Consider the following 19,586-nt stretch of genomic DNA (forward strand, 5'->3'; position numbering starts at 1 on the left):
AAATTGTGTTATATTTTTCTTTTTTTTCAAATGAAAGATCAGTTCTGTATGTGTTATCTAAATGTATGTTGCAGCTGAAGTATAGCAACATCTAAATGTGACAAGTTAATCTTATTCATAAATAACATAAATATTGATCAAAATCACCCACAAGGTAACAGTTATTGAAAAGTATAGCTCAGACGATGGATACAAGCCTCTGAATATCCTTTGGAGTACAGTTAAATCCATCATATAGAAACACATTGTATATGACACATGCGACACCAAGACACCAATGGCTCTTCTGAAGGAGTTACAAGTTTTAAAAGCTGAGATAGGAGTGACTGTATGTACAACAACTGGTAATTATTCCACCAGTCAAAGGTTTTTGGATTTGCAAGAGAAAGCCATTGTTGAAAAAAGTTTGCGTTAAATCTCAACAAGAGTTTAGCAGAAGGCATGTGGCAGACTCTGAAGTCAACTTGAGGGGAAATTCTTTGGTCTACTGAGATCAAAATTGAACCTTTTGATCAACAGACTAGATGATAAGACACTGCCCATTATTATCACAAACACATCATCTCCATTGTGAAGCATGGGGATGGAAGCATCATGACGTACTTATCAGCAGCAGGCCTTGGAGGTACTGTAAAGGTAGCAGGTAAAACTAATACAACAAAGTATAAGGAAATCCTGGGGGGCAACCTGACGCAATTTGCAAGAGAAGTGACACCTGGAGCAAGACACTTACCTGGAAGTATCCAGCTAAAGCTTCACTAAGTGGCCTAAAGACAATAAAATAAGGTGAACTCTCTGAAGTAGACGAGTCAGAATCCAGACCTTAATCCAACTCAGAATGTGAGGCAGGACTTGAAAAGCGCTGTTCTCTCACGATCCCCGTGTGACCTGACAATTTCACAAAGACGAGAGGACTCAGAATGCATTATCTATTAAAGGTTGTACAAACTGGAATATTTTACCTACAGCTATCAGAGAAAGCTCCACTTTTGTCAGTTTTAAGAGACAGTATAAAACATGGCTGACTGACAATCAAACGTGTGAACATTGAAGAATTCAGGCTCTTTAACTACGTGCACATTATGACAGTCTATTCCTCGAAAGCACTTTCTAAAATAGTAGCACTTTATGGTAGGTTTAACCCTGTCAGTATTAATTGCCATTGTCTTTGTTTTACTATATTGTTTTTTATACATCTGTAACACAGTATTTTTATTTCCTTTTATGTGTAGGACAACAGATGGAAATTAGCCTTGTGCTAAATCCGGTGTATTTACTGCAACCTTGTGTAAACAATTATGAGATTTCATTAGTATTCACTGTCCCATCCAAATAAAGAAAGAAAGAAAGAAATGTAATTGCAGTGCCCGGATGTGCAAGGCTGATTGAGATCTATCTACGAAAGTCCTATGTTGCAATCATGGCCAAAGGTGCATACACTAAATCCTGACTTAATTAAGAATCTTTATAGTCATTTTGTTTCCACACAGCAAACTTCTGATTGGTGACTCCCAGCTGTAGATAAAACTACAAAATGGCACACTATATACAAATAAAATAAAACATAATAAATCTTTAAAAATATAAATACGTAAACAGAGTTAGTGCACATGAGCAGTAGGATGAGTGTAAGTGCAGTGATGAGTGTAAGCAATCACTTATTTTACCTTTTATATATTTTTTAGTTATATTGACCATAATTCAGTGTTAAAAAGCAGTAAAAGGATCAAACTTCCAGTTTATCCAATTCACTTACTACTTACTTTACTTGTACATATGCTGTACTTTTCAAAACCCATCAAAGAATCAAGCATTTTATTATTATTATTAGTAGTAGTAGTAGTAGTATTTGATGACGCAAACTTGGTTCCGTTAAGAACGTGTGGCTTTCTGGCTGCTCTGACGTTTGTACTCCCTTGTAGTTCAAAAATAACCAAAATAACACCAGTAGAGTGTATTCTCAAAAAAGTCATTGTCCAAACTGACAATTATGAACGAATTATTTTATTTATTTACCTCCAGGAGTTCATCAATATTAACAAAGAGCAAAGTCTCTCCAACAGTCCGTCATGCCAAGCCACAGTCAAAAACAATTCACCTCTTCTTTGCACCACACCTGTGGCAATTAGTGTGGCCTTTAAATACACAGGTAAGTAGTCACAGCACCACTTGCTGGTTACCAACTGAAATGACTCCAACTGTATTATTAGTATTGGTAGGGCCATAGATATATACAAACACGGGTAGGGCCATATTGATAAACAGTCAGGAAGCGTGACGCCTCCTCTTAGTGACCTCCTATCATCTTGACTCTACGTCATCACTCCGTCTGAGCAGGGAGGCTAATGCTGATGTATCCTCGGTCGCTTCCGCCGATGTAAACATGTAGCCGTTTCCTCGATGTAACCACTCTACTACCAAGCTGCGTTTCTTTCTCGTCAAGCGGTTTGTCAGTGGTCCCAGTAACGATGGCTGTGCCGCTGAAAATAGACTTTTCGGAACCAGGGCAGCGCTGTGTTAGCTCGTTAACCAGCTAACACTGAATAGCTAACTAGCTACCGGGCCGTGTTTGTATGAGGCTGGCCTTGCTAATTAGACAGCAAGCTAGCTTTACCTTGGAAGCCACGAACGGCTACATTGGAGTTAGCCAAACAAAAGGGGGAATGGCAGCTAATATTATCTAACGAGGACGCACATAGAAGTGGAGAAACACAATGAAGAGATCCAGAAATGTTGGTGCTTCGTCGCCAGTGAATGGAAAGCAAGGTAACGGTTGCTAAGTGTCATGGGAACTGACTTCTGCCTTGTTACGTTCTTGATGCTTGAACAGTAAAGACGGTCTCCAGATTTAACTTTTAATGACAATACTACATCTGATACGGCCTTTATACCGCCCTTAAATGTGTTCGCTGCATGTATTGCAAGATTAAAGGGAACAGAGACAAACTAGCTAAACACTGTATTTTCTGTCTCAGACTGGGACACCAGAAGGAAGAGGAAAATTGCGGACATCACCCAGGCCCTCAGTGTGAGTCCGGTGGATGTGGCAGCTCTGAGGAGGATGGCTATCAGTGAAGGAGGACTGCTGACTGATGAGATACGCTGCCAGGTCTGGCCCAGGCTTCTCAACGTCCCTCTGGACGTCTTGGATCAAGAGCCAGGTATCCTGTTGGCTACTTATGTCTATTTTTTTACTTACATATTCTTACACTGACAATGCAGGCCACATACTCAGTTCAGTTGTATTCATATAGGGCCAACTCACAACATAAGTCATTTCACTTCACAAAGTTCCTAATAGAGCTTTATTCTTGAATTTAACGTGTGACAGTATGTGAATTGTTGTCCCCATGATATCACTTCCAAAATGGTGGTGTGTCTGGTAAGCTCAATCTAAAGTGCATTTTTTTGACAGCAAAGATAAGTTTCAACACACGTGTTGACACTTGGCTCCACAGTTGTAACAAAAACTCGGACACAGCCACTGTACAGTGAAAAACAAACATTTGTTGTCTAATCAAAAAGCAGTCCACAATGCCGTCAAGGCCCTAACGACACAAAATCCACATGTGAGACACCAGCAGTTAAATGCAGCACGAATTGCAGCTGTGCTCAGTCAGGTGGCGACCCTCAGCTCCTGATCAGGCACACCTGCTGTCGAGATGGAGGGTTGTCACATGTAACAATTGTAATCCTTTATTATCATGTCTGAGATCACATTTAAGCTGTCCTTACCACATTCTTTACTTGAATCAATATATAACCAGATTAGAAAAAAAAAATCGCTGTTACATCCGGCCTTCAATATAAGAACTGTTGTGGAAAATACCATGTGACGTATTTGTCATAATAAGTAAAATGGCAATGGTTTGCTGAAATAATTAAGCTCCAACAGTTAATTTGTATTTATGTGTTTTTCTGTGATTCATTTGAAAGCACATTTATACAAATATAATCAAAGAAAATAATGATAGCTATCTTTTAACAGAAAAAAACTAACTCAAACAGGGTCAGGAGGGTGATCAACCAGACAAAAGCAAACAAAAACAATGGTAATGCTGGTTAGGCCAGTAACCGCAGATCAGAAATGTGTAGCTCTGGACCCACAGATAGCTGCAGAGATGACAAATTTATAAACTACAGGACAGAGGAGACACAAAGTTGGTGATGTGGAATGGTGGTCGATAAATAACAGGTGTGTGGAATAGAGGAGAGGTGCTAATTGCATCATAGGAAATCCCCCAGCAGTGTGGGCCTAAAGCAAAATAACTAGGGAGTGGTTCAGGGTCATCTAAGGCCAGTCCTAACTATAAGATTTATAAAACAGAAACATTTTAAGCCTTATCTTAAAAGTAGAAACACTGTTTGTGTCCTGAACCCAAACTGGGTGCTGGTTTGACAGCTCAGGAGATAGCTGAAGGCTATTCTGTTTTCAGTAATTATTTGAACCACAAGTAAGCTTACACGCTGAGAACAAAGTGCTGTATTGGCACAAAATCGTACAGTAAGGTCCTTAAGTTTCGATAGAGTACGGTCATTAAGGCTTTTGTATGTTAGGGAGAAGGATTTAAAATTCTAGCCACTGAAGAGAAGCTAGCGTGGAAGAAATATGATCTCTGTTGCCAGTTCCTGACAGAACTCTGGCTGCAGCATTTTGGATCACCTGCGGTTTTTCATATCCAGCACATGCAATTACACATGCCGTCCTTTTCCCACAATGCAGGACACATTTTATCGCAGTGTTAGCAGGTGCAAGCTCTCCCACATACAGTATTTACTGATGTAACACATCTTGTGCAGAAACAGTAGAGCGGGAAAATAACAAGGACTACAACCAGGTGCTGCTGGACGTCCAGCGCTCACTGCGGAGGTTTCCACCTGGTGAGTAGAACCCATTTCTGTTCAACAAACTGTCACAGATGTCAGTATTGCAATTGCATTATTTTGAAAAGTGTTTATAATATTTTGGTGTCAACAAACGGGGCAAAATACCCCCAACAACCATTTATTTATTATTCTACAGATCAGTGTAGTCTGAAAACGGCTCTGTCACTACTTGCTGTTCCGGTGACTTTTGCTTCTAGATAGCTTTGCTTACAAACAGAATTACTCAAGTGCTCTTTAAGCTTGCAGCCTTGTTTTCCTCTCTGTGCTGCTGAAACCTCTGCCAGCTATTGCACTAGTTACTAATACTCAGATTCTTAGATTAGGATCTGTTGCTGTAATACTTTTCTCAAAGGAGTTGCACCCAAACTGCTTTTTGGAAGGAGGAAAATGTCGACACTGTGGTGATTTCAGCCCATTCTCGGTGAAGTCTGTGGGGCGCTTGATGGAGTGGCATACTCAAAGCCGACATAAGCTAACTGTATTTTATTTTGGGTGGACTTGTGCAGGTATGCCGGACGAGCAGAGAGAAGGTCTTCAGGAAGAGCTAATTGACATCATCCTCAGAGTTCTGAAACGTAATCCACAGCTGCACTACTACCAAGGATACCACGATATTGTTGTCACCTTCTTATTGGTCCTGGGAGAGCGCCTAGCAACTGCTCTGGTGGAGAAGCTATCCACACATCACCTCAGGTGCCTACGTTGGATACAGTTGAAGCAGGCCTCATGTTGTTGTGCTTTGAAGAAAAGTCTCACTATGGTGCACTAAAAACATGCCGTTTTATCCTCAGGGACTTCATGGATCCCACCATGGACAACACAAAACACATTCTTAACTATTTGATGCCCATCATTGAAAGGGTCAACCCTGAAGTGCATGACTTCATGGAACAGTAAGTGTCTATAGCATTTTATCCCGGCAGTTTAGTTGGCTCCAGGAAATGAAGAATACTTATGTTCGTAGATTTTGCTATTAGACAGAAAGACCAGTGTATTTAAAGAAATAAAAATGTCTCAGCACTGATCACATTTTCAAAATGGAATTCTTTAGCTGCTGGTACATGCATCCTCATTTAACACCGTCATACATATCATCTACTGTTGCTACACACATACGGCATTGTATTCTCTTTTCCTTTTTTTAAGAGCAAAGATTAATGCTGTGTCTGTTTGCTCACATGATAATAAAGTGAGGGAGTGAATAGTGCCTGCTTTTGCAGCACACTGATCCTATTATGACAGCTGAAGTGTCGACACAGGTCATTAAATCCCTGACTTAGAGGGCTAACATGGGCTAACACATCATCTGTCTGATTCTAAGGGCAGAGGTGGGGACCGTCTTTGCTCTCAGCTGGCTGATCACCTGGTTTGGCCACGTCTTGTCAGACTTCCGCCATGTCGTACGGTTGTATGACTTTTTCCTGGCCTGCCATCCACTGATGCCCATCTACTTTGCTGCTGTGGTGAGTTTTTTGTAATCCCCACTCCTCCTTAGCAGAGGCACGTATTTAGAACTTCAGGTTGAATTTACAGCCCACGATTTATGTTATTGAAATCAAGCATTACACATTTCCAAATTCTTAAACATCTATGTGAGTTTCCAATTTTTACTTGGGAGCCAGAAGCTTTGAGTAACTTGGACAGGTTTAGAAGTGTGTGTGACATCATGAGAATATGATGTAATGTTATGTCCGTGAGAGTTATGTAAAAACAAATTGTAGTTTGCTAGAATGCAGTGATGTCATGATATCAACTGCATTCAGAAAGCTGATGGTTAAACATTGACTTGATTGTCTTTAGTGATACAGAGCTGATAAATTGATCTTTTCTTGTATGATTATATCACTGCAGCTGTGTAAAACCCTGAGGTTAGATAAGGTTTATAAGACAAATATGCCTTTATTTCTTAATTGTGTTTGCATTGCAGATCGTGCTGTACAGAGAGGAGGAGGTGTTGGATTGTGAATGTGATATGGCCATGGTTCATCACCTCCTGTCTCAGATTCCCCAGGATCTGCCATATGAGACACTGATCAGCCGAGCAGGAGACCTCTTTGTCCAGTTTCCTCCCTCTGAACTTGCAAGAGAGACTGTCTCGCATGAAAGGTACTTAAGTTCTTAGGGTTAGCACATGTAAGCACATTACCTTTACTGATACTACCTGTCTCAGTGGTATGAATTTTATTATTCTGCTACTACATACTAGACCCTCCAGAAAAACGCAGGCAAAAATCCTTGATTCCGCGGGCTAAAATCCTTGATTATGCGAATAAATATGCAGGGTTTTTATGCCCTTTTATGCGGGGAAATTGCGGAAAGTTGCAAAGTATGCGAATAGTTGTGAAATATGCAAAAAGATGCGAAATATGTAAGAACTGGGAAAAAAAGGTGATTCTTCTCCTACATCCTGTTACTAGGCTACCACTAAGTTGTTGTTTGAGTCCTTTGTGTTCAGCAAACCTTTTGCTGTGCTTCGTCGTGGAGAAGTGCTGCAACACGGTTGATTTTCTTCGGTGCTCCAGAACGATGTTGCACGGGGTGCAAAAAAGTTTCCCCCCCACTTTCGTTCAGTAAATCTGGGTACTGTTTTGCCCGGTCTCTGGCTGAAATATTCGTAGATAAATGTGATCTTTGAGCATTCGCCATTCTTGTTCTTTGTCTCTGAGCGCCGCGCTCCGCATCAGCTCGTGCTTCTAGTGTGTGTGTGTGAATGCACGAGCTGATGACGTCAGGCCGGGTGTCACATAAAAACTCACTCACAACTCCATTTATATTGGTTATAGTTTTCTCATTTTATGCAGAAATTGTGAAATTAAACAGGACCCGCATAGTTCTCTCTTTTTTCGTGGAAATGTGAGATTCTTGCGGGAATTATGCGCTGTTTTGCAGGGATTATGCGGCCTTTTGGGAAATAATTGACCCCCACATAATCAACGGCAATTTGGTGATTAATGCGGGAATTCATGCGATCGCATAATCGCGTTTTTCTGGAGGGTCTAACATACTCTCACTAACTATTGTAGTACGCAGTGAATTTTAGATTTTTATTTCCTTTGCTTTTTAACAAATCCATTTCTTTGCCTTTCTTTGTTTAACTCTTTCACTTTCTGTCTCTTTTTCTCTCTATCTGCATCGGTCTGTTAACCTCATAAGCACGGCAGCCTCTACCTTTAAAGACTTTGACCTTGCGTCCACTCAACAACGACCAGACTCGGTTCTCCGACGTCGACGCAAACAAAAGCAGGCCGCGCTGGAGAGCTCAGCAGTGAACTCTGTGGTGACGGTGGCCCAGCCGTCAGCAGCGAGGCGGTTTGTTCGATTGGCAGTCATGGGTCTGACGGTGGCTTTAGGGGCAGCGGCTCTGGCTGTGGTCAATACTGCTCTGGAGTGGGCCCCCAAACTGGACTTATTTCCTTGAACTGCTTCTCTTTTACCGCTACACTCCTTGACTGAAACAAGCTGGCAGGTCTGTTTCCAAGAACCATTTAGCCAACTAAACCACAAACCACGGAGTCTGTAACACCATTTGGAACATACTCTATAAACCGAACCACTTAACACTCCTCTTTCATCTTGTCGGATGCGTCTAAACATCCCACTCTTCTTCAGGCTTGTAAGGCCGCTGCTGTAGGGCCCTTTTATGATTCCTGAAGAGTGTGCACCAGAGTAACAGCTGCTGGTATTCTGAAATGAAGAATCCTTCCAGTTACAATGAAGAAACTATTTCTAAAAACTATTATGGACGATGTCGTCATTAAAGTTAATTTATATTTCATATTAGGATAATCTGATTATGAGTTATGCTCATTGAGATTATGCTGAAAGCTTGGTGGACTCACAACACTTGAAACTGCTGCCAATTTCAAAAGCTGGAGTGAATGTACAAGTGTGCGTATGTGTGCATGTGTGTGTGTGTGTCGCCGCAACCCATGAGTTGTCTATTTGATACCTGGACTGAGACCAAATAGAGGATTAATAGAATCCTCTCTTTGTATAATTTACTGTTTCTTAATTTTGAGGTATGTAAGTAATTGTATAGCAACATGACACACAGGCACTTTTAGGGTCACCATTTTTAGGTAATTTAGTCCTTTATCTGAATTTTTTTTTGTCACGTAAAAAGAAAATACAGATTTTTCTTTGGGAACCATATCAGCAGTTGTCACCTTTGGCATACATTTGGTTTTGGCTCGTGGCTGGGGTCAGTTATCTGTTGGTACAAATTTCCGAAATGTAATTGGTGTTAATGAAGTAAATGTAATGTAGCCTACTTGAGACTTATTTTTGTATGTCCAAATGTAAATCTAAGGATTAGCCCCTGTGATAGAATACAGTTTTCACAGTCTAGAAAATGAACAACCATGTCAGAATGGTTTATTGAGAGCTCTCGAATTCCTTCAGTGTTTGGTCTCACAACCTTGAAATGTGTCTGCGTTTTGTTGCCCCGAATGGCTATTTTCTGTGTTAGTTTTTCTGGAGTAGATGGTCAGATCTGTCCTTATAAACTATCAGAAGTGGAATAAGTAGGTAAAATCAAGCGTATACCTAGTGTTTGGATAGGCACAGTAGGGTGTCTAATTTGCACTGACTGCATTAGTTTTTTTCACTTTAACATTTGTTTGATAGGTGCTTTGCTCACGACTACTGAAAGGGTGCCCTTGTTGGGGAAAAAAGGGCCTAAACTTGCAGAATAATGCTGTCTGGTATTTTTGTTTTAAACATGACTTCTGCTTTGTTTGATTACACGCCATTTGGTAAATTGGATGAGCAGCATTTGCATTTCTGAGGCAGTCCAATGCATTTTAATGGATCAGTAATTTTCATTCAATCACATATTTCAATAGAGGCTGAGCTTTCAATGGTTTGGCACTCAACCAAACACCCTAGTCTTTACAGAAACTACACAGCTTAGTTTGTCAGAACGTCTTTTTAAGATGGTAGATTGGGGTTGTCTGTGATCTTTATTATGTCTTCTGACATAAATTTTCACAACTACTGACCTTGAGTTCTAGGTCACCTACACAAGACTTCTAAGTTAAGTTGAAGCTATCAAAGTGATGTTAAGAGATGCTGTTTTTGCTACTGTATATTACAAACTGAACACTATTCCTAAGAGTGATTTAGCATAATGCCTTTACAGTGAAGCCCTGATTCTGCTGGTAAAGGATCTATAAACTGATCAAACTGAAGGTGATCTGGAACATGTCCAAATATGCTCTTAGGTTCTGAGAGCATAGCTGTTCAGTATTGTAATGCACCACGTGTCCGCACTCAGTGGTATTCATTTATTGTCATTGCACTAAATGATTTATCTGCCTTTTATGTTTATTTTGTTATAACAAAACTGTCATACTAATGTAAAGTTGTATAAGAGAATGCTAATAAACTAGAGTGAAAATGTTGAATGTATTTGTTTGGTATTTAGCTACAAAGAGTATATTGACCATTGTGGACCTCTCAGATCTAGTTTTTACAGTAAAGCTCAACGCCAACTTAGCTTTCTCATCCTAAACCGTATTTTATCATGCTTAACGCAGCAGCTTCAGTTAATCCCACTTCTTTGACATAATGCCAAGATTCTATGCTTTGAGGTTCCAGTTTATTGGAATTAAGGTGTATCACTTAAAAAAAAAAAAAGCATGCACAGTTCAAATCATTAATACAAGCCATATTTTAATGTTAATGCAAACCTCAAGTGAAGTCTTCATTACACAGCAGAATTGGCAGAATTGGATGTTTCATTAGGCTCAGTCTGGCATTACACATATATATATATACATTTTCATTTTGGATTCAAAGAAGAGCAACCTGAATGTTTAGAGTCCATATTTTAAAGGTGTGCTTCCTTCCTTAACACAATTTGACAAAGATGGTTTAAAACGGATGTTTCAAATAGTAGTAAAGTCCAACAAGCTCCATAGACACAAGACACAAATATCCGGTATCTGTGTACTTTAGTGTCTGTAGTTCCTGAGGAATAAACATTGAAGAACTACAGATAAAGAACTACATATAATACAGCATCATTAATTGTTCACCACACTATGGTTACACCTAATACTTAAAAGGCACTTGGGTATCCGAGCAACCCGGCTTGCATTATGAACACATTCAATGTAAACGCTTAAAACATAAAACATCCTTCACCACAGTCTGCCTTGTCGACTGAAAGAAAATCCATTGCTTAGAAGTCCCAGAACCAATCAATAATTATGTTACAACTTCAGAAAAAGAAAATCTTCATGGTCAGCTTGGCTTGGAAGACATCTGTAACTGTCAGCACTCATTTGTCTTTAGTTTTGTTTCATAGAGATGAGTTGTAAAAAAATGTATTAATTCATGAAAGCTATTGTTGTAATTAGTTGTAGCTCTCCTTTACAGGAAAGCCCTTATCTTTGGATATCTCTGTTAGCCGTGGAGCGACACTTTTACATGTTGGTGCATTTGTCCTGATCAAAGTTCTGACTTAAATCCAAACTCAAGCTTCACAATCTTAGTGCATCAAACTGAACTGTGATTAAATCAGTAGCCAGAGCTCAGACTGTTGTTAAGCACGGGTTCATACAACAAAATATATATGGCAGAAGATCCCAGTAATGCTTATTTTTTCCACAATGACAGCTGATATCCTCAGCTGTAGATACGTTTAGAGGAAACAGCTGGCAGTTTCTACTGCTTATGTATGGTATATCTACCTACAGCTACAGAAGAAAGATGTACTTCACCAGCAGCACAACTGAGTATTGTCAGCATACCACTGAAATCAAGGCCGAAATAAATCAATAGAACACATTAATGTATGCACACCAGAAGAGTTTACCCAGATAGTGCGTGTCTTTTCAGCAGCATGCGTTGTTTAGTGTGCTGCCCTCAGTGGCAATTTTGGCAGTTGGGATGACAAGGCTGGTTATTGACTCGACATCTGCAGCCACCTGATATGTCACCATTGCCCTATGAAGATAAAAGAAAAGGAAAAGTCAGATGCATATACCGGGCTTTGCAAAAGTTCTGTTACACTTGTTGAGACATTGATGAAAATAAAAATAAAGATTTTTTTGCTGCAATAAGATAAAACTTCTGGGTGGCCACATTTCTGATTAATATTATCATTAACACATATATTGAAATATTTGGAAAATAAAAAATGATCTTATTGCACCAAAAAATCTTTGTGTTCATTTTGCAAGCGTAACAGAACTTTTGCAAAGCCCGAGTACAGATAAATGCAACTCTCCTGAACACTGAAATGCCCATATATGAATGCACATTTACATTCGGTCCCCATCGAGCTTGTTTGGTGACCCAACAGATTTCTGTCCTGCACATCAAACAGCAGATCCAATCGCAGCCATCTTTTTTCTGGACAATGACGTCACACCGTGGACACTTCATGGCCTCCCCATTCTGCAGCATGCTCTGAGGGAAACACAACGAGAACAGCATAAATTGAACAGTGGCGACAGAGAGAAACACACAAGTACTCATCAGTGCTCAATACAACTTCGATGCAATTCTGAGATTTCGATTTTGAAAAAGTACACAAAAACAGCCAGTTTGAAATAGGGATTATCTGGGTAACCACACAGGGTTTATAAGCTGGCCCACCTCTAACATCTGTTTTGTTTTCTGAGCTGCTTCGTCGTTCTGTGCACGGATGCGCAAGTCATCCTGGTAATCCTTACAATTCATGTCTTTATGGATGGCCTGAAAACATACACAATGTAATTACAAAAACAACAAACAAAACCTTCATGGGTTGATTTATTAAACGCCATAAAGCTACCCTGCAGAGGATGCAGTTGGTTTCCTGACAGAGTTCACAGTAGAACTCGTTGACTTCATCCTCGTAGATGCACCACCCTCGACAGTTGGGAGTCTGACAGTGGAAGCTGTGCTCCGAGCGGCTTTCTGCAATGCTGAGACGCAACTCTAGGAAGCGCTGGTGCTCCTCTTCTGTGAGCAGCTGCACCCAGGATCATATCATAAATACCAGAGAGACAAAGGTAGAAGTTACGTAATGTAACACCTGTCACATTTACATGTCAGTAATGAGGTCATGTTTGCTACTTTTTAGAGTGTGTTTTGCTGAAGATGGTGATGAATAAGTAGAAAACACTGACTTTGATTAAAAGTCCAAAGCCTAATAGGTTGTACAGTGACGAGACAAGCATGCAACCACGCCTGTTTAAAATGCTAAGTACTAATACACAATGATTGGATCAAACAGTCTTTATATCTGAGCATTTCTCCCCACCCAACATTGCTACAAGAACAAACTGTTCACTTACTGTCAAATACTTCCCATAACTTCGCTTGTGCAGCTGTTTGTTGACAATAAACGTTGCTCACTTCATCTGTGAGTGAGTGGATTTTTTTAGTTTATTGCTCTAAGTTCAACCTCACTGACCTACTGCAGAACAATTTGGGTAATTTAATGTCTTTTTACAGCTTCTTACATTTTACAGATGGGTTTTAAGCAGAATAAAACATGGATTATTCATATATAATTATACTGTTTTAGCAGGTTGACCAACCACTGTAGACGAACATGCAGAGAGCTATAAGTCACATGAGACCTCAAAGGCTAACATGCTAAATATAAATGGAACTCTTTTCACACTTGCAACACTCAACTACGTGGTTTATAAATTATTAGTATGATTTACTGTTTCAAAATTATATTACAAGTGTGGCTTTTTGACGATGCATTGGAATGTTTTTACATTTTTCTCCTATATTCCACTCACCTCTTTGATCTCGCGGTCCAACAGTTTGCTGTCACATTCCTCAGGACAGGACACCTCAGCATCTTGACTGTTTATAATTGTCCCTTTTAGACAATCTCTGGACAAGGACACAAAAATAAAACCAACAATGCATAAATGCTCATTTCCCAAACACTTGCAAACATTCTCAAATATAATATTTGACTTTTTCCAACATTTCTGAACACATGCTTGTTCCTCTTTAAAAAAAAAAAAGAAATCCCTAGCAATAACAACAGACACTCACAAATAACACAGAAAAATGACGTTTTAAGTTCAGTTTCATACTAAAAAACAAAACAAACATAGCCGTCATGTGAAAAACACATTGTACCTGTATTATGGTTTTAAATCAACAAATCTGTATGAGAATCCGAGTCAGTTTGGTCGAGGTGGACAAATGCAGCAATGTCACTTTACTCAAACACAGCCGCAGCTAAAGAGCAGCTCTGGTCTCACATTTAAACTGAATGTTTACTAGACTACTGGTTAAACAAAAGCATCTGCATTCAACTTGATAAATGTTCTAAAAATTCTGAAATGTGTCAAGTTTTCCAAAACAAAAACAGCAGCACCACCGAGAACAATTCTATTATAAGCTTAGCTGTAGCGGCTGTGTCTGTTACATCTGACGCACATTTTCACTGGGTTTGTGAACAGAACGGGAATGAGAACCTCTCAAGTATTGAAGTTTGAAAAGTTTAAAAGGCTGCAAAGCTCTCAAACCTGCAGAAGGTGTGCAGACATTCCCTGAGCACGACGCCTTCTTCTGGCTGCAGGGGAGAGAAGCAAATGGGACAATCCATCTCTGTGGTGTTGAGGATGAGGTTCTGGTCATCTGTCGCCAACAAGTACATGTAGTTCCTCTCTCGTTCCTCCACCTGAGCCTTTGTTGCAGAGTAAGATTCAGATTACAAATTGCATGACTCATCATGAACATCATCACCCGTGTTTCCAGGAAATAGAAAGTGAAACAGCTGAGAAGTGGTGTTGTCAGCTCTACAGAACCACCAAGATTTTTTTTAATCAATTCTTTGGTTAACTAAAGTGACAAGAACTCCCTCTGCACATTTATTAGTTTCCGTTTTAGAAGTGAAAACTGGACAACTTCAGCTAGCTGTTAGCTGCACTGAGTTGTAGGCATATTGCTAATGGTTCTCACAAAACAACCCTAGGTTTTAATGAACCTGCACGATCAGCGTGGGCTCAAATCCAGTCACAGATTGGAGAAGAAGCTAAAAGGATTTCAGGAATCCTTACCTGTTCGTACTGCATCATGGCCAGCTGTTCCTGCTGCATTCGTTGAGCCTCCTGCTGGTCTGGCTGGTAGATTTCAGGTACCTGGTAATCATGTGGCCGTTCCTGTCCGCACATCTCACAGCCAGGACGAGTTGGCTTGTTCACGTATGTACACATGGTGCAGGACCAACCGAACTACATTCACAAACAAAGATGTACGGTATGATTGCACGCTATTCTGTAAGGAGACATTTACAGGCTCAGCCACTCTCTAGAGGTAATTTTTTGGTATGTTCTGACCTGAGGTTTAGGAGGCACGGCTGGCTTAGTAACGACTGGGGCTTTAGGGGGAACAGGAGGAGGGGTCTCTTGAATTTCTGGAGGTGGAGCTGTCTTGTCACCAACACCGGCACCTCTGGGAAACAGCTGCATCACCTGCATCGACTCCATGATACCTGAGAACAGATGAACATTCCGCAAAACGTCAGCGTAATCACATGACTTACTTTATCCACTGGTAATTGAGGTGGATGATGAGAGAAAAACAACTGCTAAACTTTAATACCTTATACTTAATACTGACCAAAATGTGTCAAATACCAAACACTATCAGATAGCAAAGGTTTGCATAGCCCGAGTTTGGAGCATTTCTTTGGTTTGTTTATCTAATATTTAATCAGACTTTAACTAATTCAAGCATTGAGCAAGTAGTGCAACTGGTACCAATAACTCTGAGGTATAAAATTATCATTGATGCCCATTTCAGTTTCTGACTGGCCATGGCGGTGCAAACTGTAAGTAATTTGTGCAAGTATGCATGCTCACTACTTAAAGGAGGCCATCAATCACTTTGCACTTGGCCTGTTTGCCGATTTCACCGACAGGCTATACTAAAGGATCAAGCAACAGTGAAATTCGCTGTTATTTGCAGCGTCCATCTGCATGTCAGCACTACTCACCATCTATACGTTGCTGCTCCTGGTCCAGCTTTTCTTGCTGCCGTGTGAGATGAGCAGCGTGTGAGGAGAGGATGAAGAGGAAAGCCTGGTCCCCGTTCTGACGAATACCGTGGCTGTATAACGTCTCCTGGTCCTGAGCGAGTCGCTTCCCGATCACCCAGCGCTGCAGCAATGGGTGGAAGCCAAAGTCATGGCTGATCTGGGAATGGAGGATAGACAACCATCCGATGAAAATTCATTTCAACTGTTTGAGAAAATTAATAGGCATGACTCAATTCAGTTCAGGGTATTACAGGTTGGTAGGATGTTGTTCAAGCTGTCGGAGGCAGAAATCCAGAGAAGTCAAAAAGCAATAATTTAAAAAGCTTCCTTATGCATATTTTCATGGCTAATCTCCCAACATTACCAAAACAACCACTACAACAATGTAGTTACCCAAGAAATGTACTGCTGTGGGCTGGGGCAGCAGTAAAACAGATTTTAGGAAACTACAGTTCAGTTCAAGTGTGAACTTGAACCCTCCATCAGTACCTTGTCTTTCAGTTGTGCAATTGTCATGCCGGCAGAAACCACCACAGTCACCGGGATGTAAGCGTCTGACTGAGCATCCTCCACTCCAACCCACAACCTGTTACACAAAAAACAACCAATAAATATACAGTCAAGCCCGCAATTATTCATACCCCTAGCAAAATTTGACTTAAAGTTACTTTTATTCAACCAGCAAGTTTTTTTTTTTTTTTTTTGTAGGAACACAGGTGTTTCCCAAAAGATAATAAAATGATGTACAAGAGGCATCATTGTGGGGAAAAAATATTTCTCAGCTTTTATTTACATTTAAAAGTCACTTTAAGTAAAAATTTTCTAGGGGTATGAATAATGTCAGGCTTGACCGTATATAGAAACACAGGCAGACACAGTCATACATGCACATGCTATTCTTGACTATTTCTTGTTGCCAGATTTGACCTAAATCCTTACATTCAATGCACAATCCAAACTCAAAGCAGATGTCACTCTAAGAATAAACACTCCCCTTAAACAGATCTTCCCTTTGAGCAACAAGGTTACTCTTTAGGAAGCATTTGTCTGAAACAGGGCAGTCACATATGCCTACACACACCTTATGGAGTCCTGACAGTAGACCTCACTGCTGATGCTGACGGTCACCGGAACACAGAGGTCAGAGAGCCGTTCACACAGTTTAACTGCCTCCTGACGGTCTCCACTGTTCAGGGCTTCAGTCAGAGAGAGGGCGAGCTCCTCCGCTGCACACAGAGCAAAGGAAAACTCAGCATCCCCACATGACTTTTTACCAGCACACTTAATATTAATATTAATTCTATTTAATGATGTTTGCTACCACTGGATGGCACTGTTTTGTATATGTGGTCACTTCCTGTAACACACTAAGAATGGTCAAAGGAAAAGTAAGAGTAAAATAACAGTGACCTTTAATTTGAAAGGACTTATATTGCATTATGACTGATCAAAGCAACAGCCAGAGTTTAAAAATAGTCTTAGAAATAGAAATCAATGATCAAAACTGATACTCACTCAAAAAAAGCGAAAAAAAACAGCACATGGGTGGACTGATATGAGTAACTGACATGAAATGAGGTTAAACCCATCATAACACACTGAGCTGAGCTGCTCACCCTCCTTCAGGTCCACTTTAGAAGCCATGATCACACCTGGAACGACAGGTAACACGGGATGTGTCGCATTTGTGAGCAGACAGAGCTGTCCGTGAAAGAATCTACATCGAACCCAGCCGCCTCCAGCACACACTTCCTCTCTTCGACTTTACGGTAACAAATGCAGCTTTTAGATCCAGTAAGGAGAAGTAGATCAGAGCAGTGAGAAGAGTAAACTTCGGGGTTTGTTTCTCTGCAGCGTCGAGTGTGGCTCGTGAGCAGCCGGCAGATAGAATGGAAAGTGAAACCGATTAAAGTTCAGGAAGACTGAGTTTTAAGGGACAGTCCAGGAGCTGCTGTGTTCCGCCCCTCGTCTCACTGACTTTGAAGTTTCTGCTTTAGGAAGCTAATTTTATAGACCTTCAATGTGCAGATAAACAAAGTAATTTTGGTTATTCGCGCTATTATTTATCTTTCTTTCTTTAAATTTAGCCCACTGCAGACAGCAGGCCTGCAATTCTATATTTATTCTCTATCGCTCTTCAGTTAAAAGTGTATTATTTAGTGAAGAAGACCAGAGGTCCAAACGACTATACAAAAAAAGCCATTTTGCTGGAATAAAATAATGTTTTAAAGTCCAATGGAGTGACTCCTAGTATCCAGCAGGTGGCAGTGTCTGGCTAAAGTTGCTCCAGCAGAGTTTAAAAGTTCACTTTTTACAACTTTAACCCCCTGAACACATTTTTTACTCACGTTTTGACTCACTTTGGGCTCATTTCCACTGCAATATAAAGTCCTGTAACTCTGTGGAAAGAAGATACAAGTAGAAATAGCTCAAATTGGGCAGTATAACAAAGCTGTGATGCCACAAAAAAATAAAATCTGATTTATTATTATTATTTATTTAGCATAAACATGTTCAACACTTATTGAAAATATATTGATATTATATTAGAAAAATAGGGCTCTGCTATAGAAGGGCTATTGGACTGGGCTTTTTACAACCTCTGCACACTTGGAGTTTTACTCAGTGCTCTGCTTCACCATGCTGAATGTATTTTTCCAACATGTTTACTACTTTTGAGCCGTGCTGTTTTTATTTTACTGATTCAGTACACTTGATCTGACTCTTGTTGTCTCCTGTTTGTTCTGTATAAAACAGGTTGCAGTTTACCAGCAAGTAGAACAGGTCACAGCTCAGTTGTTTATCAGCTGCACTTAGGTTTGTATTTTTATTCATTTATAATGATTATTGGTAGCTCAGGCATAAATAGTTTATTTTCTGAGAGTTTTTGAATAAGATAGGGAGAATGAAGGGTTTTTTTTCCTCCAGTGTCACATTTTTAAGCTCATCATTGGCTCTTTTTCTTGATGGAACCATACCTCACATATGATACATTCACGGACTATTGGAAAATAGATAATCTGACGATTCTCTTTTTTTTTTCTTTTATCTTCTTCTTATTTTTTATTAATGTATTTGTTTTACAGTCCCCAGTAACTTTTGAAGCAATTTTTTTTTCATTTTTATTCTTATTGTTTTTTAAAATTGATTTTACAGTCCCCAGTGACTTTTTAAACAAAAACTTGTTTTTTCTTTTCATTTTCCCAAAAATGGGATTTGGGTTTCAGATATTTAAACTTGAACACACCTTCTCATTTAATGTTTTTTTTTTTTAATTGTATTTTTTTCTACATTGTAGATTAATACTGAAGATTAACACTTTTTTTTTTTTTACAATATAACTCCGTAGGTATTCTTTTATAGTTTTGATGTCTTCAGTATTAATCTACAATGTACAAAATAAAAACATAAAAAACCACAAGAGCACTGAATGAGAGAGTGTGTCCAAACTTTTGATGGGTAGTGCATATTTGACCTCTGAACTGTGACCACATAAGAGAATCAAATGTGTTTTGATTGAATTATTCCCCACTTTACACCTATAGTGAGCTACAGTTTAGAATGCATCACTCTTATAGCATTCTATGATCCATGCAAACAAATGAACGCCTGTACAAGAGGTTATCAGAGGATAGGAAGTATTTGCATTTGTACCCAGATGCAGAGCGCAGATAAAGAACCAATCGGCTCCAGC

At 39.8% G+C, this 19,586-nt stretch overlaps 2 protein-coding genes across 2 annotated transcripts; one reads left to right on the forward strand and one right to left on the reverse strand.

The window, feature by feature from the left end:
- Nucleotides 1-2,241: 2,241 nt before the first annotated feature.
- On the forward strand, nucleotides 2,242-10,292 carry tbc1d20 (TBC1 domain family, member 20). The gene is made up of 8 exons (XM_022200243.2): nucleotides 2,242-2,766; nucleotides 2,976-3,161; nucleotides 4,801-4,881; nucleotides 5,394-5,580; nucleotides 5,679-5,780; nucleotides 6,209-6,350; nucleotides 6,815-6,993; nucleotides 8,041-10,292. Exons 1-8 carry the CDS (start codon nucleotides 2,715-2,717, stop codon nucleotides 8,303-8,305), a joined length of 1,194 nt encoding a protein of 397 aa, XP_022055935.1. The 5' UTR covers nucleotides 2,242-2,714; the 3' UTR covers nucleotides 8,306-10,292.
- A 248-nt stretch (nucleotides 10,293-10,540) lies between these two features.
- rbck1 (RanBP-type and C3HC4-type zinc finger containing 1) lies at nucleotides 10,541-17,927 on the reverse strand. The gene is made up of 12 exons (XM_022200365.2): nucleotides 17,509-17,927; nucleotides 16,974-17,118; nucleotides 16,382-16,478; nucleotides 15,851-16,049; nucleotides 15,192-15,346; nucleotides 14,913-15,086; nucleotides 14,379-14,539; nucleotides 13,635-13,731; nucleotides 12,671-12,850; nucleotides 12,493-12,591; nucleotides 12,160-12,303; nucleotides 10,541-11,838 (listed from the first exon to the last, which is right to left on the reverse strand). Exons 1-12 carry the CDS (start codon nucleotides 17,534-17,536, stop codon nucleotides 11,758-11,760), a joined length of 1,560 nt encoding a protein of 519 aa, XP_022056057.1. The 5' UTR covers nucleotides 17,537-17,927; the 3' UTR covers nucleotides 10,541-11,757.
- Nucleotides 17,928-19,586: the final 1,659 nt, after the last annotated feature.

The sequence above is a fragment of the Acanthochromis polyacanthus genome, chromosome 5 (assembly GCF_021347895.1).
Source record: "Acanthochromis polyacanthus isolate Apoly-LR-REF ecotype Palm Island chromosome 5, KAUST_Apoly_ChrSc, whole genome shotgun sequence".
NCBI lineage: Eukaryota > Metazoa > Chordata > Actinopteri > Pomacentridae > Acanthochromis > Acanthochromis polyacanthus.